This window comes from Mesocricetus auratus, unplaced genomic scaffold, assembly GCF_017639785.1.
Source record: "Mesocricetus auratus isolate SY011 unplaced genomic scaffold, BCM_Maur_2.0 Super-Scaffold_100004, whole genome shotgun sequence".
Taxonomy (NCBI): Eukaryota; Metazoa; Chordata; class Mammalia; order Rodentia; family Cricetidae; genus Mesocricetus; species Mesocricetus auratus.
In genome coordinates this window covers 86537505-86561311 of record NW_024429189.1, presented here as the reverse complement: position 1 = coordinate 86561311, position 23807 = coordinate 86537505, and the positions used below count along the sequence as shown (strand labels likewise).

Below are 23807 nucleotides of genomic sequence, written 5' to 3'. Positions count from 1 at the left end.
AGAGGCAGGCGGATCTCTGTAAGGTCCAGACCACTCTGGTCTACAGATGAGTTTCAAGACAGCCTCCAAAGCTACAGAGAAACCCTGTCTCCAAAACCAAAAGGGAAAAAAAATATGGTAACATAATTTATTACTTCCCAGCTCAAGTTGCAGTGATTCTCAAATAAGGAGGAAGCATCTGGAACTAGGAAGGAAACAATCTGGAAAGCTTCATTTATCATCATTAAAATTAGTTTTCAGAACTTAACAAAAAAATATCAATCTTGACTTATAAAAAAGAAATTATTTCCTGAGACAGGGTTTCTCTGTGTAATAGCCCTGGCTGTCCTGGAATTCACTTTGTTGACCAAGCTGGCCTTGAACTCATAGAGATCAACCTGTCTCTGTCTCCTAAATGCTGGGATTAAAGGCATGCACCAGTGAAATAAAAATATTTTCAGGAGACCAAAAAATTGGCTCAGTGTATAGAGTAAATGCTGTGCAAGCCTGAGGACCTGAGTTGAGATCCCACCATCCATACAGAATTGGGCAGGAGAATGCACTTCTGCAGCCTGAGCACTGGACAAGTGCAGACAGGCAGATGTGGATGCTTACAAGTCAGCCATTCTAGCTCCAACAGTGAATTCAGGTTTAGTAATAGACCTTATCTCAAAAAATAAGGTGGAGAACATAGAAGATGACAGCTGATATCCACTTGTGGCCTCTACAGCTGGCAAACACAAAACACCCACCCCATCCATACACAAAAGTTTAACATGGATAAGAGCTTTCACAATTTGGGAAAGATCAACTCTTCTTTTTTTTTTTTTTGGAGACAGGGTTTCTCTGTGTATCCCTGGGTGTCCTGGAATTCACTCTGTTAGACCAGGCTGGACTCAAACTCATTGATCTGCCTGCCTCTGCCTCCTACTGAGTACTGGCATTAAGGGGAGTGCACTACCACTGCCTGGCTGCTACTACTCTCTTCTAAATAAACTTTCTCTCCAGCTCTTTCTTTAAAAAAGGAAAAAAATTACACTTATTTGTGGTGGTGAAAGCAAGCATATGACACACTACACATGTGGAAATCAGAAGACAACTTTTGGGAGTCAGTTCTCTCCTTCCAACACTTGGACCCTGAGGTTAAACTCAAGTCTTTTGGCTTGGGGCTGAGCCATCTCACTAGCTCCTTTAGCCATTTCTAATTGTGAGAAATTCTTCAAACACATTACTCAATACCACACTTCCTCGCCTAAATTACTTAGGCTTTCATGTGACTTGCATTCTTTATCCCTGTCCCTCAAGAACGTTACCACTGTGTATTTTGTCAAGGAGAACTTCCTTAACTATTTGTTAGTTTTTTGGAATAGGGCTTTGCTGTGCACCTCTGGCTGTCCTGAAATTCAATCTGTAGACCGGACTGACCTCAAAGTCAGAAACCCACCTGCTTCTGCCTTCACAGTGCTGGGATTAAAGGCATGTGTCACCACTGCCTGGCTTAAATTTATTTTTTTTTTAAGATTTATTTTTTAAATTATGCACACCTGTGTGTTGGGTCTTTGTGTGGGCTTGTGAACCTGAGTTCAGGTGCTAGCAGAAGCCAAAAACATCAGATCCCCAATGAATTGGAGTTACAAGTAGTTGTAAACCTGACATGGTGCTGGGACTCAAACTTGGGTCTTCTGGGAAAAAAAAGTACATGCTATTAACTGATAAGGAATGTTCTTCTGTATGCTATGAATATATGTTTTCTCTTGTTGGTTGATGAATAAAATTATTTTGGCCAATGGACAGGCAGCCTGTAGCCAGGCAGGAGGTATAGGTGGGGCTACCAGATTAGAATTCTGGGAAGAAGAAGGCAGGGAGTGAGTCAAGAGGGAGATGCCATGTAGCTGCCAAAGAAGCAAAAGGTATGGGCATCACTGGTAAGCCAAGACCATGTATACAGATTAATAATTATGAGAGAGCTAGCCAATAAGAAGCCTGAGTCATTGGCCAAACAGTTCATGATTATGATAAGTTACTGTGTGATTATTTGGGACTTTCAGTTGTAGGACTAGGTTGTAAGACTGGGCAGGACAGAAACTACCATCTACAATGAACAGCTGAGCCAACTCTCCAGCCCCAAAATGTATTTAAAAAAGAAAGTTACTGACAATATATAAAGTTGCAAACACATGCCAAGCATATAACCAATTGGAAATATGCCCTTCACCTCTAGCAGGATCCTCAGAAATGGCAATGTGTTACATGTTTTTGTAGGGTTTCTTTTGATTTTTAAGTAATAATGTAAATATTTCTGCTGCTGCCAATGAACTCAACTGACTTCTTCATATGCATGAAAAGATTTTGTTCACATTACTCTTGCATATCAGCACTCTACCTAAATACAGTTTCTGTCTACTGATCCTTGAGCAACATAAACATAACACATCTTGTTCTTTTGCTTTATAAAATGATTATCAATGACTACATCTTTCTAGCTAGTCTTCCTTTCTGCATTTTTTTTAAATTGATATTAAGCCAGGTATTGTGGCACACTCCTTTAATCCCAACACTCAGGAGGCAGAGGCAGGCAAATCTCTGAGTTTGAGGCCAGCCTGGTCTGCAAAGTGAGTTCCAAGACAGCCAGAGATACACAGAAAAGCCCTATCTCGGGGAAAAAAAATAAAAATAAAAATCTGATATTAAAGCCGGGCGTTGGTGGCGCACGCCTTTAATCCCAGCACTCGGGAGGCAGAGGCAGGCGGATCTCTGTGAGTTCGAGGCCAGCCTGGTCTACAGAGTGAGTTCAGGGACAGCCTCCAAAGCCACAGAGAAACCCTGTCTCGAAAAACCAAAAAAAAAAAAAAAATCTGATATTAAATCTTCTGGGGCTGGAGAGATGGCTCAGAGGTTAAGAGCACTGACTGTTCTTCCAAAGGTCCTGAATTCAATTCCCAGCAACCACATGGTGGCTCACGACCATCTGTAATGAGATCTGGTGCCCTCTTCTGGCCTGCAGACATGCAGGCAGAATACCATATGCATAATAAATAAATCTTTAAAAAAAAATCTTCTAGCTGGGCGGTGGTGGCACACGCCTTTAATCCCAGCACTCGGGAGACAGAGGCAGGCGGATCTCTGTGAGTTCGAGGCCAGGCTAGATCGACAGCCTCCAAAATAATACAGAGAAACCCTGTCTCGTAAAAAAACAAACAAACAAAAAAAAAACTTCTGTATTTTACTCTTAGGCTATAAATGTCTTAATTTTTAAATTTATTATTATTACTTTACCTTACGTGTATAGGTGTTTTGCTTTCAAATAAATGGATCTATTTTTATAAACTAAATCCATTTTAACTCCTCCAAATTTATTCTATCCTCTGAGAAGAGTAGAATTAAGAAAGGAAAAGAACAGGTAGCATGGTTTTGTTAAGAGGGAGCAAGTTAATTTTAATAAATTAAAATAGTCCTAAAAAGTCAACTAATAGATCTTAAGTTTCAATTATAAAACAAATGTTATCAATTTTATTGAATAATTATATTAAATACATTCTAAATACCTTTCGACTCTTTTCAGAAGCTTTTTCATCTGCAGAGAGATGGCTATGACACCTAGATAAAGAAAGCAGTTTTAATGTTTTGCTGAAATTCAAATCATATCAGATCCATTTCGCACCTGCTATGAAACAACACCATTCAAACTTCCTAAATTATAACCATTTCTTTTCTCCAAGGTATACTAGATGGTCACAATTTATTCATCTCTAATAACCAAATGTCACTATACTTATAAATTAGTTTTTCACCCATTTATTTATTAGCAGGTGCCATCGTGAAGTCCTGACTGTTCTGAACTTGCTATGTGGATCAAGCTGGCCTCAAACTCAGAGATCTCTGTTTCTGTCTTTAAATTTAATTTCTGTATGTGATTTTTGTATAGTGGTTATTCTTGGCTCTTCATTACCCCAACCTAGTAATACTGCATATCTACTTCCTGAATTCTTCAATGTCTTTCAATATACTTTTCTTCAAGCCTTACATAGCTTGTTAGCTATATTATAGAAATACATACATGGTTGCAATCATTTCAAAAGTATCACCATGTAGCCCTGGCTTGCCTGGACTAGCAATGATTCTCTTGCCTTAACCTTTCCAGTACTGGGATTATGGGTATGAGCCACCAGAACAACCCAAAACTATTTTTAGATGTAAGAATTTTCAGGCATGTCAAAATTCACTTCATGAATCACAGTGTCAGAATAGTATAAGCACTGTCAATGATTTCTTTTTTTTTAAAGATTTATAGTCTATGAGGCTATATTATTCCCAGAAAGCTTTTATTTCTGTCACTGTTGAAAATGATTATTTTTAAAAGAAAATAGTTTTTAGAGGTTTATTTATGTAGTGTTCTGCCAGCATGCATGCCTGCAGGTCAGAAGAGGGCACCAGATCTCACTATACATGGTTGTGAGCCACCATGTGGTTGCTGGGAATCAAACTTAGGACCTCTGAAAGAGCAGTAGTGCTCCTAAAGGCTATCTCTCCAGCCCTGAAAATAGTTATTTTTAATATTACATTTTTCTTTATTGTTGCTTAATAACTTGGGTTTAAAATGCGGAACTTTCCTATCTAGCTGTCTGTAATACTACTAAACTTAGTAAATATAATTAACTTTTAGGGGATTTAAGCTTTTTTACCTTAGGCAATAGGAAACTGAAGGAACCTGTAAACAGCTATGGAGTGAAAATAGTCACTTAGGAGAGAAGACAAGAAGTCACATCCTCTCTCCTGTCTTAACATGCTAGTCCCCTATCCCTACAGAGCTTCCTAACAGAGGAGTGAGGTAACATACCACAGCAAGCTCTTCTGCCTTTTATCAGTGCAATAGGTACAAAGAATTTCATACCTGTATCTCACTTGTTCGGCTAGTACAATAACTAAATTTATAATTTTAGTGCTTTATTACTAAAACATAAAAGAACTAACTTTTGTTGAGTAATCAACTCATTAGCTACTATAGAAAAAGCATATGCTATTTCATCTTGTACTCTAAATAGAGGGCATACTGGTTTAAAGAAACTATAAACTTGTCCAAGATTAAATACCTATAAACTACCAAAATTAATATTTTTTAACTTATTATTTTAAACAGGGTCTCACTGTACAGCTCTGGCTGGTCTAGAACTTGCTATATAGACCAGTCTAGCCTCAAACTCAAGATATTGCCTGCCTCTACCTATCTCCCAAGTACTAGAGTCAAAACTAGTATTTTAACACAAGTGTACCAGTTTCTAAAAGCATGCTACTCATATTTATACGCTAACTGTTGGCAAAGGCCAAAGCAAGTAAGTTACTTCCTTTATTTCAATGTCTCACCTAAACTACCCAGGAGAAAAGAAAAATAGAAAACAAACCAGCAAACACTAAGAGAATAATGGAAGTGGGTCTGTTGCCCAAAGCTTTTAAATAAAGTGTTTGGTTTTGTTTCTGGTTCCAAACAACAACCCAAAAGTAAATATAACTTACTGCTGTTTGAAGGACTGTGTGTGAGTTGCTGGGGTCTTCTTGTAGGCAATGTTAATTTCCTCTGAGAGTTCTTCTATAGTCTCAACATCCACCTGCTCATCATCCTCAATATAGTCTACATAGTTATTCTGAAATAAATGTTATTAGAATAGTAAATAATGCATTAGGAGACACACATTTCTAAACATGCTCCCTTATTAAACCAACTAATTCCAAATAGTTATCTACCATGAATACTAACAATGCTAAGCTTGTTAATCACAAAAAGTCAGAAAGATAACACAACTAGAGTTAACATCAACAACTATGTTAAGTCATAGATGTATATCAAACAGGTATCATTAACCTTAGGCTGGACAGAGTTTCTAGAAGGCTATATTTGATGCTTTGATGTTATTTCTAGAGAATGGCATTCGTGTGTGGTGCAATAAATCTTTAAATAAAATCTTAAGATCATACATGCTGAGGTCCTGGGTTCAATACCTAACACTAACCCCTCAGCCCCTAAAACCCAGAGAAATTCCTATTTTAAGGGGTCTTCATAACTAGTATCTGATCAAATGCCCATAATCAACACACATTAATGTAAGACAGACATGGAAATGGGATACAAGTCCACACAATAAGAGTTTTGAAGAACTTCAGTTTTCAAAAGTAATCTCAAGTGTAGTTCCTTCCTTATAATAGCAGAACAGAGGCAACTGAGTAAAAATGAGCACCTGTCCTAGAAACTCACTGAATTCTTTTCCAATGTTGTATGCGTGATGTGAGCTAGGCAGATATTTTCAAGTCCATATTTAAAAGCAGTGCTCATTATGCTAGAAACTTAAAAAGTGTTATGTGTGTGTGTGTGTGTGTGTATGTATGTATGTATGTGTGTGTATATATATATTTGTACTGCACTTCAGAGGCATAATTCAAAATGAGATCTCCCAATCACCTTATTAAAACTTTTGGAAAAATCACCACCAAATTAAAGGCTCCATAAGGCTAATAGACACTAAATGCAAGCAATCATTATGATCCCCATTTCAACTTAAGCATAATTTAATCAGTATGTGTTAAATTTAGATAATATATATTATAATTACTCCTATGGAACAAAAAAGAATAGAGCTATTGCAGGTTTTATAAATAGTATTCAGCAATCTCAATAGAAGACAAAGTAGTTATTTCCTCATATCATTCAAAGTCTAGTAGTAAGTGTAAAGAAAATTTTGACATGTTACATGTATGTCAATATGATGTAAAATTTATATTTTAGAGGTCATTTACACAGTGTTTTTTTTTTTTTTTAGAAGTCAGTGTAAACTTTTCTGGCAGATTATTAGTACATCCAAGCAAGAGCCTCTTAAGACTAAGGCATTCTATAGGCTCTGCAAAGTTAGTTCCACTGGTAGCTATAGTCTTCACTAATTTTAAAGTTGGATTGCTTTGTTTTTGTTTGTTGATGTAATATTTACTCAGAATGATCAAAAAGGAGACTGCAAAAGTACAGTAAGATCTATAATAGGGCTCTGGAGAGATGGCTCAGAGTTTAAGAATACTGACTGCTCTTCCAGAGGTCCTGAGTTCAATTCCCAGCAACCACATGGGATGGCTCACGACCATCTACAATTCAATCTGGTGGCCTCTTCTGGCATGTAGACAGAAAAGAAAAGATCTAAAATAGAACCTTGCAAACTCCATATTCTTGGGATTTATGTCCATTAAAAGGATTAGCCCATAGAAAAAGTATAAAGCAAATGTATATATAAATTATCCAACTTTAGAGCTGTATTTATAAGTCAAACAATTGAAGAACAGATATAATACAATATTAAAATTAAGGGTTGTTTTAGTTTTGTTTTGAAGGAACTGTTTGAGACAGAGTCTCAATGTTGACCAGTCCAGCCTGAAATTCAAAGAGACCCTACTGTCTCTGACTCAGAGATATGGGATTAAAGGTGTGTGTCACCATGCTCAGCTATTTTAGTTTTGAAATACTATCATTTTGTTGCAATAAAGCAGTTAGGTATTAACAAGGAAATACCAGTAGATACAGGAGCTAAATATAACTCAAAGAGCGATTCTGAAATGTAATTGGTACAAAGGTTTTTAGCATCTGCTCCTGAAGAGAGCTGACAATTCAATTTCTGGGCTCCTATGATTTCATACTTTATATCTAACCCTATGCTAGTAGTCAGGAAACCAGAGCCCACAACATATTTTGTAGTTTTACTGGAATACAGTCATATTCATTTACTCTCACGTTTGTGGTTGCTTCTATACTACCATAGCAATGAAGTCATTTAATCTGCAAAGTATAAAATATTTATTATCTGGTCCCTTTATAGAAAAAAATGTAATCTCTTGCCCTATATCATGCCTGACCCAGTTACTTAATTCACTTAGCAGACTCCTTAATAGGAAATCTTAAAAAAAAAAACTCAAAAAAATTAAAACGCAAAACTATAAAAGTCACATTGTAAAGGACAATGTTCAAAATCTAGAATATATAAATTATAGATATAACATACTTAACACTAAAAGATACACAGCAACTTTCAGACAGGATTATATTAAAGTATCAGGTGTTTTGTAGTTTTTCCTCCTAGAAAAAAACCTTCCCTCTAAATGCAAGTAAATTCCTTCTCCATTTCTAAGGTCTCCCATTCGTTGTTTCTTATTTTATCTGTATCAGGTAAGTATCAACCGCATCACAGACAATGTGACAGAAACTACTGGGATTTAAAAGATACAAGATATTCTTTTAAAATTCAACTAGGTAGCCCGGAGGTGGTGGCCCACGCCTTTAATCCCAGCACTCAGGAGGCAGAGGCAGGCAGATCTCAGTGAGTTCAGGGCCGGGCTGGACCGATAGCCTCCAAAACAAAACAGAGAAACCCTGTCTCGTAAACCCCCCCCAAAAAAAAAAAAATTCAACTAGGTAGGCACTCTATAACATCTATAATTCAAAGAATCAAGAAGCCACTTTTACAATAGTAACAAACAAGATACAGTGTTGCCTTAAAAACTAGTCATTTAATAATCATCTAAACTTAGGCACCCAAATGAATATATTAAATACTAGTGATATTCTAGAAAAGCTACTATCTCTAATCATTTAAATTCATGAAGTTTTCAGTCACAACAAAAATGGGCTCACCACCTTTTCTATATCAACCTCCTCACTCTGGTAGTCAGAAACAACGTCCACAATCTCATCAAAAGAATCATCGGTTTTCTCATCTTCCTCATCCTCCTCTTCCAAATCCAAAACAGTGAGGTCAGCACTGTCTCTCCCACCCTTTATCTCTCGCTTTGGTTTTATTTGTTCTCTTGGGAGCAGTGCATGACCCTGAAAACATCTGCTACCTCTTCTTCCTTTTGTAGCTCTCCTAGGAATAATAGAGAAGGCTGCAGAACTAGAAATGCTACTCCAAGAACTATCCTCAGTTTTTAAGATTCCATCACTCTCAATAGTTCCACTTTTTCCAAGTAAGTCAGAGATGTGCTGTTCAGAATTCTCTTGACATGGCTTTGTTTCTGTAAAGAACTGCATGTTTGCCTCTTTCTTATAGTCTTGTGAAATTCCAATGTACTTCTGAGTTAAGGAGCCCTTCAAGTGTTTTCTCCCCCTCTCTCTAACACTGTCCTTCCCCAGAGAGCTTTCACAATCCTTCTTGGCCTCAGCCTGTGAGTCAGATTGCTTAACTTGGCTCTCTGATAACCCAAATTTACTTTCTTCCTTAGAGATGAATAGAAACTCATCTGGGTCCTCCGGACTATCTGATCCTGGCTGCTGTTCCATCTTCACCTCAGCACATTTTTGAGGTCGTACTTTACTGACATGCTGGACTGTCATAACATTGACCTTTTCAGAAACGGCCCTGGCTTCTGGAACAGTCTGTGTTTCCTTTGGACTGTTCTGACTCCTGTTGCCAGATTCTTCATCACCATCTTTGTCTTCATCTGTGTGAGACCCAGTGCTACAAGAGTGTTCATAAGGTCTGACATCTTCTTCATCCAAAAGATCGCCCCCATCATCCAATGAATCATTCAAGGTATCTTCTGAGGCAATAATTCCTGAGTTTTGCTTGATTATATCAGCTTCAGTGTCCACAGCTTCTTCTTTTGATGTTAGAGCTTTCTTAATTTCCTCCTCTCTTTTGATGGAGTTTATTTCAACTTTCTGGTCTGCATTTTGAGATTCCTTTTTCACCTGAAGGGTTACATGCTGAAGAATGGAGCTAGGAACAGGCTTTTGCCCCGGAAGCTGCAACAAGGCAAAGCTACCTGACTGCAGAGGAATGAGACTAGCTGTTCCAACGGGTTGCCCTCCAGTGCTGGGTGTTATTTTGCTTTCAGAGCCTGTTTTACTTGCAAAGTTTTGAGGTTCAGGAGGAGAAATTCTCAGGGTCAGTGTACCAGCCTGGGAAACAAAACTAGATCCAGAGGAAAGCAATGAAGGTGCCTGAGTAATGACATTTACTGTTGGAGAAGACCCAACAGCCTGAATCACAGGACTCATGACAGAGAAGGCAGAGGATGAAGCAGAAGATGATGGAGTCTCAGAAGATTTAGAAGGAGCTGGTAGTCGGATTCCCACCACAGATCCTGATAAGAAAAAGAAAGAACTTTAATCAGCACTGCTCATCTCAAGTCTCAAAGTATAATTCCCCGTTTAAGATATTGAGAAAAAGTTATAGTATACCAAACATACCACATGGTCAAGTGATTCAACAAAACCCACCAAAAAGATCTGTAACTTAATACCTGGGTTCCGAAACACCACAGGCTGTAAGCTGGGCTGTGTATTAGAGCCTCGGATCTGATGTAAAGGTAAGAGTTGGACAATCTGCCCATTGGGATGCCTGAATAGGTTCATTCCACTTGGGCTCCTAACAGGTTGTAAGACCATCCGCTGTCCCTGAAGCTGTGGGTTTGGAATTGGTCTAAGTGTAGGAGAACCCTGCTGGACTGGAATCAACAACAAGCGAGGTCCAGTACGTTTCATGCTGTTAGGAGAGATCTGTGGAGTAGTCACTGGATTTTGAGGGGTATTTTCTGAAAAACAGAAAAATGAGAAGCTACTATCAGAATTTATCTTTCAAAATACATAGGTAAAATGTGACACTAGATCTAATAATTTTGCAAGTAATGTCTCACTTGAATTATAAAGTTAATGAAATTCTGTCCTGCTATAGTATACTATTTATAGTTAAGAATATAATTTATTTTATTTTTATATTTTTAGTAGTGCATGTCTTTAATCCCAGCACTTTGGAAACAGAGGCAGGTAGATCTCTGAGGTAAAGGCCAGTCTGTTCTATAGGGTGAGTTCCAGGACAGCCAGGGCTACACAGAGAAACCTGTCCCAAAAAACAAAAACAAGACATTTCAAGTCATTAATAGTACCAAATGAGATTTAATGTTTAGAAGAGCTATTCAGAAATACAAGATGAAAAAGATAATATTTTAGAGTTATGGGGTAAAGAAATGGGTATAATGTAATAGTAAGTACAAATAAAACTGATCTTTTATTAGTTCAAATTAATACATTTACCTGACATTGCTACTAAATATCTCAAGTTTGCTATTTTATTGTCTGTGAAAATAATATTTTTCAATTTGAACAAAAATATGCATCTGAGGGCTAGAGACATGGCTCAGAGATTTGCAGCTCTTGCAGTAGACAGTCCAGTTCCTGGCAACCATGTTGAGAAGCTCAAAAACTGCCTGTGACTCCAACTTCAAGGAATCAAAAGCCTCTCCTAACCTTAAATGACTCACGCATAAAGGTACACGCACACACGCACCTTTTTTAAACATACCTGTAGATGTCTCATGTTAAGAGCTCTTCTAGAGAACCCAGGTTTACCCAGATGGCAACTTACAACTATCTGTGTCTCCAGTTCCAGGGGGAATGAAACATCCTCTTCTGGCCTCCATGGGTCCTGCACACATGTGGTGCACAGACACATAGGCAAAACACCCATGCATATAATTTTTTAAAATGCACCTTCAGCCGGGCAGTGGTGGCGCACGCCTTTAATCCCAGCACTCGGGAGGCAGAGGCAGGCGGATCTCTGTGAGTTCGAAGCGGAGCTGGACCTCCGAAACAATACAGAGAAACCCTGTCTCGTAAAAAAACCAACCCCCCCCCAAAAAATTATCAAAATAAACAAGTACACTATTTTAGAAAATGCCCGTGTACATTTTCTTAGGAATGCAGTAACACTTTCGGAGGGAGGGAGGGAGGGAGGGAGGGAGGGAGGGAGGGAGGGAGGGAGGGAGGGAGGGAGGGAGGGAGGGAGGGAGGGAAATGCCCACTCTAGCAGCTGTATATGAAATTCCCTCCTTAAAGATGTGCAACCCAGCTGGGTGGTGGTGGTGCACGCCTTTAATTCCAGCACTCAGGAGGCAGAGGCAGGTGGATCTCTTTGAGTTCGAGGCCGGGCTGGACCGATAGCCTCCAAAACAATACAGAGAAACCCTGTCTCATAAAAACCAAAAAAAAAAAAAAGATGTGCAACCCTAGCTCTTATCATATAGCATGTTGTTACACTTCCTCCGTGTCGTTTTAATGGCTGTTTTAATAGCTTAGAACTCTGGTCCTATTTACATCATTTAATGTCCTTCAGCAATCATTTTCACTCTAATGTTTTTGAATTTTAGTATTTCCTGGGGCAAATTCTAGTCCTATTAACCTATCAACCAGATTATCTCTAGAAGACAGCTAATTCTTATAATCAGGAATCTGACTACAAAACTATACAGGTAGGCAGGCGGTGGTGGCCTTTAATTCCATCACTCTGGAGGCAGAGGCAGGCAGATCTCTGAGTTCAAGGCCAGCCTGGTCTACTGAGTGAGTTTCAGGACAGGCTCCAAAGTTAGAGAGAAACTCTGTCTCAAAAAAACAGAAAACAACAACAACAAAAAATTGTACAGATTAGTCAGTGGTCATTCATTCCTACAACTAGCCATAAACTCTATTTTTAGGGTTCAGATTTGCAGAATTCTGAGGTTTTAAGAATGGTAACATATCATACTTGACTGAAACAAATACAGTTACTCTAAAATGTATTCAAGCATATCGTAACTATAGACTGCATGCATTTTAAGATAGAAATGCAGCCCAACACATTTACAGATGACAATGTCAAAACTGAAAACTCCTAATTTTATTATAACTGGAAAATTCTATTAAGTAGCTTTACAGTAAAGCTTATGAAGCCAGGCATTGGTGGCACACGCCTTTTATCCCAGCACTGGGAAGGCAGAGGCAGGTCGATCTCTGATTTCAAGGCCAGCATGGACTGTAGAACAAATTCCAGGATAACCAGGGCTACATAGAAAAACACTATCTAGAAAAACCAAAAGATTAGATAGATAGATAGATAGATAGATAGATAGATAGATAGATAGATAGATAGATAGATACAGACGAAAACAACTAGTCCTTACCTGATCTCTGGCTCACTGGTGGGCTTCCATTAATTCCTGAGAGTATAATAGGTACAGAACTCAGTGATGAAGTTGGTGTGGTCACCATGGAGGAAGATGCAGCTGTGGTAACCATAACTATGGAGGTGGAGGCAGTGGAAGCAACAGGAAGAGTTATGGTTGGAGATGCTACCAATGATTTAGGAAATGCAACTGAAGCCACGGGGCTAGAAGTTGTCCCAGTAGTTTTGATAAGATTCACAGTAGCTGTAGACTGGGTAGATGTTACAGGGGTAGTGTTACTAGTTTCAGAGAGCTCAATAACCCCAGCATCAGAGGCACCAGAAGAATAAGTAGCTTCTTTAGTTCCCACATCAGAAATAGCAGTCATAGATGTCACAGCAGTAACATTTTCTAAAAACACTTGAGGGGAAGTAGTGACAGCAGTAGTCACAGTGTTGCACACCTGAACTGGCTCAGAAGAAACCACAGGTGCGACGACCATTACTGGAGAAGGCCTGATACTGAACTTCTGTGGCCCTGTCAGGGGTTGGGGTGTGCGAACTCCAGGTATCTTTTGTTGCAGTGCTCCAACTTTGCTCATCACAAACTGTGTGAACACACCACCAGGAGAGGGCCGAGCCGCTGCAAATAAAAATTTGAAGGTCAAAAACGTTCAGTTCTCTTACTGTGCCCTCCTAGTAAGTAACTATGCTTAATCAATATTAGTTGTGTCCACTGAGTTAATTTCTTACAAGTACAACCCACCTACATGAGCTAATTTCTACCCACAAAAATCACCCAGAGCAAAGCTTTATAATACTACTACTACTATTTTTTTAAAAAGGTTAAAACTGAGTGTTCTGACTACACTATATACCTAAATTGTTAGGACATTAAAAAAATAAAATAAAAATAAAGAGCTAGCCGGGAGCAGTGGTACATATGTGTATTTAATCCTAGCACTAGGAAAGCAGAGGCCAAACTGATCTACAACAATGAGTTTCAAGACAGCCAGGGCTACATAGAGACCCTGTTTCTAAACACACACACACACACACACACACACACACACACACACACACACACACACACACACACACACACACGTCACGTCACAAACCTTATCACCTAAAACAGATGAAAAAGGGAAGGACAAGATTCCCAACACATACAAAATTTAAAATGTGTTTCTACCACTTCCTCCTGCTTTGGCAGCTCCATCTCTATGGCTGCCCTTTTATGAGCTAGTTAAGTACTACATATTTCTAAAATATGAACACATTTTTCAAAAGAGGAGAGCAGTAGTGTCTTTTGTTGTTATTTTAAACTCTAATTAAAGCTGCATTACAGAGCGGCAAAAATGGGTTCTTTTAGGATTCTTTTAAAGCATTAACTCCCCATCCTCTATCTTCACTCCTGCCTTCAGCCAGATATTTCAAGTTCCTGTTAGAGGAATAAAAATGGAGACTTTACTTAACATTCCTAAAGATAACTGAAAACAACAAAAAAGAGGAATTCCACAAACCAACTGCAGAACTTTCAACTAAAAGAAATGTTTCAAGAAGGCAATTTAGTATATACCATAACCTAAAATGTTAGGTAAGAAAAAAGTTTTCACACACAACATAGGAATATATCCTGCACTATTTTAAAAATTATGATTTATAAGAGCCTTCTATTTTTAGCCTATACTAACTCATTCCACTAGCTCTTGCTAGCTTTTTAGATTTGTAAGTACAAGGGATATGCATATAGTTGGTATCAAAAACCTCAACCCTCACAGGAAAAATAAAGAAAATATTTTAAAGCAAAGCCTTAACATAACATTAACATAAAAGTCTCAAAGTCTTTAACTATAAAACTAGAGTTCAATCCACCAAATATCACAGGTCATCAGAATTATCTTTAAAATATTAAGCAAGGACATTAACAACAATACCAAATTTGTATTTTTCTGCTTTTATAACCTTCATATTGTAATCATTGGCCAACAGGCCTTTCCAAACCACTTACCAATTGGTCTTTTTGCTGGAACAAATGCCTTCGGATTCTTCCCAGAGCGATTTGTCGTTGGGCCAGAGGATGCCATTTTGGAATTGGATGTTGAAGGCAACAGGGTGCGTGGTTTCCTGGATGCAGCCACCTTGGCATTGGATGCTACCTTGGAGATGACAGTACTGAGGGTTGAGAGGTCCAGGACTGAGGGTCGCAACCTGCCTGTGATATAAGCAGCTAGCCTATTGGCTGGATGCAATGCCCCCATCTGTCCCAATAGCAACTTAGCCTGCGGGTAACTCTTACCATTAACCTGAAACAAGTGGCAAAGAGAAATTCTGTAAAGATAAAATTCTCTTGCTTACTCTTCTCCCTTGACAAGGGTTTCATTTTTATAAGGTATTTTAAAGTCTATGCTTCAGATGCAAAAGGGAAAAGAAGTGAAGTTTTTCTATTCAGGATAATTTTAGTAATTAAATAGTTATCACCTAATACTTGAACTAAGCTCATCTTCATTTATAGTTTGTTAACAGATAATCGTAGAAACTAAATTAATTTCTACATTATAGGTATGTGAAAAACATAACTGTGTCCAATGATTCACCTGTTTTATTTTAATAAGCAATTGTGGTTATTAATGAATCATCAGCAAAAAGCATAACTGTGACCCACAGAATCTAAGACCAGAGAGGCATAACAAGCCCTCACACAAGGGTCTTTTGAAGTATCCTTCATATCTTAAAAAAATATAATCTACTTTTGAAGTTATTAGACACTCATTGCTATAATAGCCTAAGCTATCAAGTTATCCCAATTTTTGTTGTTGCTTTTCTCCTAAGACTCCATTTGTTTTCATTTTATTTGTATGGGTATTGGCCTGTGTACCAGGTGCCCACAGAGATCATAAGACAATATTGGATCCCATGGAACTGGAAGTATAGATCATTGTGGGCCACCATTTAAGTGCTGGAAATTGAACCAGGGTCCTTTGGAAGAGCAGCCAGTGCTTACAACTGTGAAGTTTTATCTCCTCTAGCCCCGGATTTGGTTTTCAAAAGGGGCAACTCTAACGATACTAGTTTCATATTATAAACAGAACATGCTCAAAATAAAATGTTGGAGCTGGGCGTTGGTGGTGCACGCCTTTAATCCCAGCACTCGGGAGGCAGAGGCAGGCGGATCTCTGTGAGTTTGAGACCAGCCTGGTCTACAAAGAGTTCCAGGACAGCCTCCGAGACAATACAGAGAAACCCTGTCTCAAAAAAAAAGAAAAAAGTTGGCATAAACATAATGCTAGATGTAGTTACTGAATGGTCAGAATAAAGTGAACTAACAAATGAAGTACATTTTTTTTTGGTGGTGCCTGAGCTGATAACTGCCCATTTTAGGCAGCAATGTAGGAGATATCCAACATGCATACATGCGTATGTGAATGCTTTAAAGATAACACAAAAGCCTCTCAAGTTTGCTATTCATATTTACTAGCTCATACTATTAGGTGACATCTAGAGAACATAACCTTTCTGTCTCTCATCATTTAAAAGTACAAAATAGAAAATGGAGTAAGTCATCTACTCTTCAAACTGATAGGGAAACAGTAATGAAATTATCTATAGCAACCCACTACATAAAACAAAATTACTCTATGCTACTTAATTATGAATATTCTCAGCAAAATCAACAATCTCAACCCTCAAATTTGATATCAAAAAGAAAAAAGGAATTGTTTCTAAAGATTCATCCATTTATTTATTTGTTTATTTATTGTGCTCTGTCTGCGTGTATGTCTTCATGCCAGAAGGCATCAGATCCCATTATAGATGGTTGTGAGCCGCCATGTGGTTGTTGGGAATTGAACTCAGGACCTCTAGAAGAGCAGCCAGTGCTCTAACCGCTGAGCCATCTCTCCAGCCCAAAATAGGGAGTTTTTTTCCATCCACAAGTAACCATACTAGCTTTTAGTTATACAGACTCTAGACCATTTACTACTACCTGCTATTGAAGATTATTTACTATCTTCCCTAATGTCTACACAGGTTGAGCATTCCTTACCATAAGCTTCTGGAAAAGAAAGAAGCATTTCAGACTTTCAGGTATACATAATAAGTTGTCTTGGAAATGGTATCCAAGTCAAAGCACAACACTTAGGTGATATATAGCTCACACATACCTAAGAATAATTTTATATTAATAGCAACATGCTTACAATTCTAACTATAACCCATCAGATGAGGTCAGTTGTCTAATTTTCTATTTGCTGATGATCAAAGAGCTTTAAAGTTTGAATAATTTCAAATTTCAGAGATGGGGATTAAGAATGTTCAACTTGTAATACAAACTGACTAATTATCCAAGTTACAGAATGACTTTGTTTTCTTTAGTTTTGAGAGACAGTGTATCTCTGTATAGGCCCAGCATCCTGGAACTCGCTTGATCTGTAGACTAGCTCTGGCTTTGAACTCAGAGCTGCCTGCTTTTGGCCTCCCGAGTGCTAGAATTAAACATGTGTGCCACCATGCCCAGTGTATAGCTCACATTTAATTCAGAACTTCTATCCAAAGAACTTTCTGCAAGCCAACTTACTTCTCAATTTACTAACAGCAAGTACGTATTTTTTATCTTATAATGGTTCTACCCAAAAATTTTCAAATACAAGGGGTAAAAAAATAACTACAGCTCACTTTTTAAAAAACTGTATGTCCAAATTACAGCTTACTAAATTAATTTTTTTCCTAAGATACTCGATGGTAGAGTACCTGCCTAGGTTCAGTTCTTATTATTATAAAATAAACAAAAGCAAACAACTCCCCTCCCTAGTACTACACATTTATACTTCCTATCTTTTTGTTGTTAGAGGTGTTTTGTTGTTGTTGCTTTTGTTTTTCAAGGTAGAGTTTCACTGTGTAGCCCTGGCTGTCCGAGAACACACTGTACACACCAAGCTGGCCTGAAACTCACACAGACCCACCCACCTTTGCCTCCGGAGTGCTGCAATTAAAGTTGTGTGCTACTTTACCATTTGACTTACATTATCTATCTGAAAGTCAACTTCTTATCCCTACTGTCACTAGTACGCTATATATTTCTGTTCTGAAAATTTTATACAAATAAGATATTCTAAGACCCAAACTAAATGCTTGACTATTTTTGTTTAATTATCAGAGAATCACTAGAGGCCAAGTAATAAAGCTTATGAAAAGAAACCTCTGGAAAGAATAAAAAGATAACCATAAGCTAATGTGAGGCTCCATATTTCTATTTATATAACAGCAGTTCACCTTATTTATCTAACCTACACGTATCACAATAAGGAATAATGATTTTACATCAGTTCCCAGAAAAATCTGAATAAATATGATCTAGGGTTAACAAAGGACTTTGAATATTAAAAAAAATGTTACTGAAGTATAAAAAGGTACTATACCCAGACTAAAGATAATTCTCACCTGGATAAGCCCAGATGTAGTTGAACTGGGTTTACGTTTATAAGCCACAAGCTTCCCTGCAGGAGAAAGCCCTGCATAAAAAGGCAGACCTTTGCCTCCATGTAACCTCTCCCTCACTGAATCCAGGGCATCTGTCTGCATAGGAGAGATATCATCCATCTTCCCAGGGGACAGTGAGCCATCAGGAGTCTCCGATCCAGATTTCTCAGCCATATCATCTTGGCCTTGAGTTGATGGCATAGAGATTTTCACTCGAGAAGAATAAACAGGAGGATTCTTCTCGCCCCGACACTTTCGCTGAGAAGCCAACTCAATGATGAAGCTGCCCACCTTAAGTGACTGTGGCATGTTGCTATTGATGTGCTGAGATAAGATGCTCAAGATCTTGTTACGATCTTCTTCCCAGTTGCAGTCTGAGATTATCTCTATCAGTTTGGTAGGACCACCAGGTGATCTTTGATGTACATAGGAGGTAGAAGAGGATTCTCCTTCATTGCAGGGGGATTTCCAGCTCTTTTCTGTTTAAAAAATAAGCACAAAAATCCTCTACAGCACAGCCATTCTGTACTGAACTTTGATTTTTTAAAAATATATAATTATTTATATACTAAATATAATATAAATTGTTATACAATGATTTATACAAGTACTATATATGATTATAATTATATAATTAATAAACTCATGGAGCAGCCCTGGCTGTCCTTGAACTCACTATGTAGACCAGGCTTACCTCGAACTCAAAGAGATCCGCCTGCCTCTGTCTCCTAAGTGCTGGGATTTAAAGGCATGCTTCGGAACTTTGAAGGCAATTCAAATTTCTTACTATCCCATTTCATAATACTTTCAGTGGCAAACTACTGTGTAAACTCAACATTATCTCACAAACTGGACAGCTATCTTTACTTTCTAATAAAAGGAAATCTCTTTAGCACTACTCTAAAAGTCCACAAACAAGTTCTACCTTGTAAAATGTGACCTATAACTAAGGTACAGTTTACTTGGTAGACGTTATTGTTCTGATAACCAAACAAGCCACAGATACTTAGTAAGCCTGCTTTGAAACATATAAAGGCAAGAATCAACACTCAATAACAAAAGGTAGTGTTTTTGTTTATAAAAAACAAAGAAGTTGGTGAGATGGCACTTGTGGCTAAACCTGTTGACCTGAGTTGAGTCCCTGGAACTATATAATGAAAGGAGAGAACCTACTCCCACAAGTTATCCTCTGATTTGTGTGTGTCATAGCAAGCATGTGCCTGCCCAACGCCCTCACACATAAAAATAAACAAATTAAGAGAAAAAAAAATCCTTTTAAGGCACATTCTACCACTAGTTTCTACTACAAACTCTGCAATGTCTATAGACATGGCTGCTCCATGTCTACATTGTATAGAGATGACTCAGCTATCCAATGCACCCCTAATTATGGTGACATGTTGACAAGATATAGATTTCACAAGGCACCAGATTTCTATAGTGGAACTTCTCAATCAATATGCTAGAGTTATGTCAAGGATACAGGATCCATCATCCCAGGGTACACATGGTCTCAAGCAGGTTCCCTCTACCCAAGCAGTCTCTTCTACTTTCTTAAATGTAGAATGAAAACATTTTATGTAATGCATACTATGTCATTATAAAGAGTCCTGCTGCTTAGGTGTTGCAGAACCTAAAACAAATCGCTGAACTCCCTACTTGCTAAGGTTACTATCCCTTCAAAGAAATTCCGGTGGTAGAGATTTCTAGATCAACGGAGATGTTCTTCCATTCTCTCTTTACACATCCCCAGTTATAGTGGATATGGAAGACCTAAGGCAAATTTTAACAGTTAATGATGCCAGTATCTTTGAGACTTGAAAAGTCTTAAAAGTCTGCTGAAATAAAATACCTTATCAACACAAGCAGACCTTTCAGGGATATTAAGCCAAATAACAGGGGAAGAGTTCTGCTTGTTATCTCTATTTTTATTTTAGCAGAGGTTAGAAAAAGCATTATTCTGAATTGCTGGTTTAAGAATTACTACTACTAAATAATTCAGAATTACATAATAATTGTTACTAATTGCTAACATCTAGTTTTTATTCCTACCTTGAGATTTATCAGAATCATCCTCCAAGTCACAAATGAGTTGATTTAAGGTCTGTTCAGAATCAGGTTCCTTAAGAAAAAAAATACAAAAATACTTTTTAATTAAAAATATTTTTATTATCAACATAGAGGACATAAGTTAATAGAACAATCCACAACTTCACATCTGCCCAGTTATATTACTATCATATTATGTAATCTTGGGGGAGGGAGAGATAAATGAAATGTAGCCTCACTTTCAAAGTTCTTAATGACTGAGTCATTTTGGAAATAATTTACATTATACACTATCATATATTCTACAAGAAGAATACTGGATATTTAGCAGAACAAGCTTCATTTAGTTAGAAAACTCATCAATGTGAAAAGCAAATCACACTAATAGGTTAAGTATTTTGATTTAAAACCAAAAGTATTTTAATTGCTACAGGATATTAGTAAATAACACTGAGAGTTAGGTTAAACATATAAGAGGAGATATATAGGCTTATTTACAAGTCATAGGACAGAGAAGATTATGATGATCACAACAAAAACTCTAATATTGGCAACTGGGAACTGGAAATTAAAAGTTTATTATGAAACAAGCAATTCACCTTTGTAACGTGGTTCTCAGGACTAGAATAACATGAGCTCTGCTGCTGAAATAATAAAGACGGGGACAGGGGTGGAGATGGCTGTCTCTGTTCCTCTTTCTTTCGTTCATATACTCGAACTCGGGCACAAGTCATCATACTTTCAAAATATAAATAGACTGGATCTTTGTCCTCTTCTCGTATCTGTAAGTTATAAATAACAAAACACACTATTATAATGACAGGAGAAAACGCTTATCCTAGAATCCAAAGGAAAAGCTTTAATCTTTGTTTCCAGTACAGAAGTTTTTTTTTTTTTTTGGTCTTCCTTCCTTCCCTTCTCCTTTCTTGTCTTCCTTCTCTCTCCCTCTCATAATTTTAGGTTGCTGAGGCATCTCTCCAGCCCACTTTCTTTCTCAATACAGGGTTTCTTTGTGTAGAGCTTGCTATCCTAGAACTCTCTCTGTAGGCCAAGCTGGATCTCTCAAACTCAAGAGATCCACTTGCCTGTGCCTCCACCTGCCTGTAACTCTAGCTGCACAAGATCCTACATCTATATCTGGGCTCTGAGGACACACACACACACACACACACACACACACACACACACACACACACACACACACACACACACACGACATATACACATACATATAAGGAATACACACATAAATATATACATACTAAATTATGAAAACACTCACCTTTCCATGAACTTGAAGAAAAACTTGGCTATCTTTAATTATGAATAGTCATTTCCACTTTTATCACATTTTAAAAGTGAGAACAAGGTCAGGCAGGGGTGGCACACACTTTTAATCCCAGCACTCAAGAGGCAGAGGCAGGCAGATCTCTGTGAAGTCAAGGCCAGCCTGGTCTACAAAGTGAGTTCCAGGACAGGTTCCTATACTACACAGAGAAACTGTCTCAAACAAAAGGAAAGGAGGGAGGGGGAGAGGGAGGGAGGGAGGGAGGGAGGGAGGGAGGGAGGGAGGGAGGGAGGGAGGGAAGGGAAAGTGAGAACAAACTGATTAAGCCAGAGAGGAAGAGTTCTACAGACACATTACCTAAATTCTTCACAGAATATTAACAAAAACTCTGTTTGAAATCTATCACCTTTACAAATGGCTTATGAACTTACAATAAGAAACAAATCACAACTCCAGGCTTACCACAGGATTGGGTTTGGGAGTATATGCTCGTGCTGGTTTAATTCCAGTGGGTAGCTTGCCCTTCGTGGTGGTAGACGATGCATCTGGCTGAGGTGACACCAATGGCTTCACAGGCTCGATGACAGAAGGTGTTGGGATATAAACTGGCTCTGGATCTACTTCACCTTCTACTTTCACCCACAGTGGGTAATGTCGCACAGGCTGTTCAGGTTCTGCTTCACATACGGCTTAACAGAAGAGGAGGGCATGACTGTTAGGTGCTTTCCTCACAAAAGAGACTGACATGTAACTATCAAACAGATGCTCCCTGGAAGACCTCTAGCAATCTTCATATGCATTAATTAATTCATTCATCTCCAACCAAGAGAATACAGCATAGGCATCTTTTGTTAAATTTAGCATGTCTCATCTGTGTGAAACAGAGCATGTGTAGAAGTCAGAGGACAACTTTTGGAAATAGCATCTCTCTTTCCATCATATGGATTCCAGGATCAAACTCAGGCAGGTCTATCAAGTTTGACAGCAAGTGCCTTTAATGGCTAAGCTATCCCCACCAACCCTTACATATTTTAAATGGTAATTTTTATTTCAACTTTAACTGTCTGTTGCTTATACATTACATACTAATGATATATGCAGTAGTCTCGCTAAATTATTCATACTTCTAGCAGTTTAGGATTTTTCTTTCTCTATGGAAAACATTCATTTTACTTCTTCCTTTCCAATCTGGATACCTTTATTTTTCATGCCATAATAAACTAGCTAGGAACTTCAGTGTGTAGACTTCCTGAGATTGGTTTGTTTTTGAGATGTAGTCTTGCTGTTACCCAGGTTGGTCTAACTCCTGACTTGAGCAATACTTCCCCCCACCTCAGGCCCCCAAATGCTGAGACTACAGGCCATGGCAATACACTTGACTCTACAGTGCAATGTAAACGCACATACATTCTACCTCTGTCTTTCAGAGGACTACTAGCTCAGTCTTTCATGATTAACTCAACAACGTAAAATACTTCACAGATTTCATTATCAGATAAAGAGCCTTTCTGTGCGCCCACAATTTTTATCAGAAATAGATTTTGGCAATTCTTTTTTCTTTTTGGATTTTCATGACAGGGTATCACTATGTACTTCTGGATGTCCTAGAGCCCACTATGTAGACCAGCCTAGCCTCAAATTTACAGAGATCCACATGCCTATGCCTCCCCTTTAGCTGGGATTAAAGGTTTGCAACATTATTCCAGGCTGGATTTGCTAATTCTTTAAAAATACTCACTGAGAGGATTATATGGTTTCTTAAGAAGTCTATTCTGGTCATGGAAAACTATTGTTTCTTCCTTTTTCCCTTGAGACAGAGTCTAACTATATAACCTGGATTTAAGTAGATATGGCCTGTGTAGATCTGGGTGGCCTCAAATTCATAGAGATCTACTCATCTTCCCATCCTAAAAGCCAGAAAAGGCAGAGGCAGGCAGGCAGGCAAAACTCTGAGTTCGAGGTCAGTCTGGTCTACAGAAAAAGTTCCAAGACAGCCAGGACTGCACAGTCCTGTCTTGAAACAAATAAAAATTCAAGAAACCATACTTTAGAAGTCATACTAGAAAAAA

General features: G+C 38.1%; 1 protein-coding gene across 10 annotated transcripts in view; it reads right to left on the bottom strand.

The window, feature by feature from the left end:
• The window catches only part of Mga (MAX dimerization protein MGA), an 82511-nt gene that overhangs the window by 9174 nt on the left and 49530 nt on the right, over positions 1–23807 (bottom strand). For 6 of the 10 annotated variants that reach the window (XM_040746074.1, XM_040746072.1, XM_040746075.1 and 3 more), the window contains exons 10-19: positions 22201–22427; positions 21050–21232; positions 20454–20523; positions 18363–18880; positions 14935–15229; positions 12940–13563; positions 10249–10539; positions 8639–10089; positions 5491–5618; positions 3525–3576 (exon numbers count right to left, since the gene is read on the bottom strand). In XM_040746074.1, the coding sequence (XP_040602008.1) occupies positions 3525–3576; positions 5491–5618; positions 8639–10089; positions 10249–10539; positions 12940–13563; positions 14935–15229; positions 18363–18880; positions 20454–20523; positions 21050–21232; positions 22201–22427 (3839 nt within the window). The remainder of the gene's footprint in view (positions 1–3524; positions 3577–5490; positions 5619–8638; positions 10090–10248; positions 10540–12939; positions 13564–14934; positions 15230–18362; positions 18881–20453; positions 20524–21049; positions 21233–22200; positions 22428–23807) is intronic. The other 4 variants (XM_040746077.1, XM_021230738.2, XM_021230748.2 and 1 more) reach the window with 4 other exon arrangements.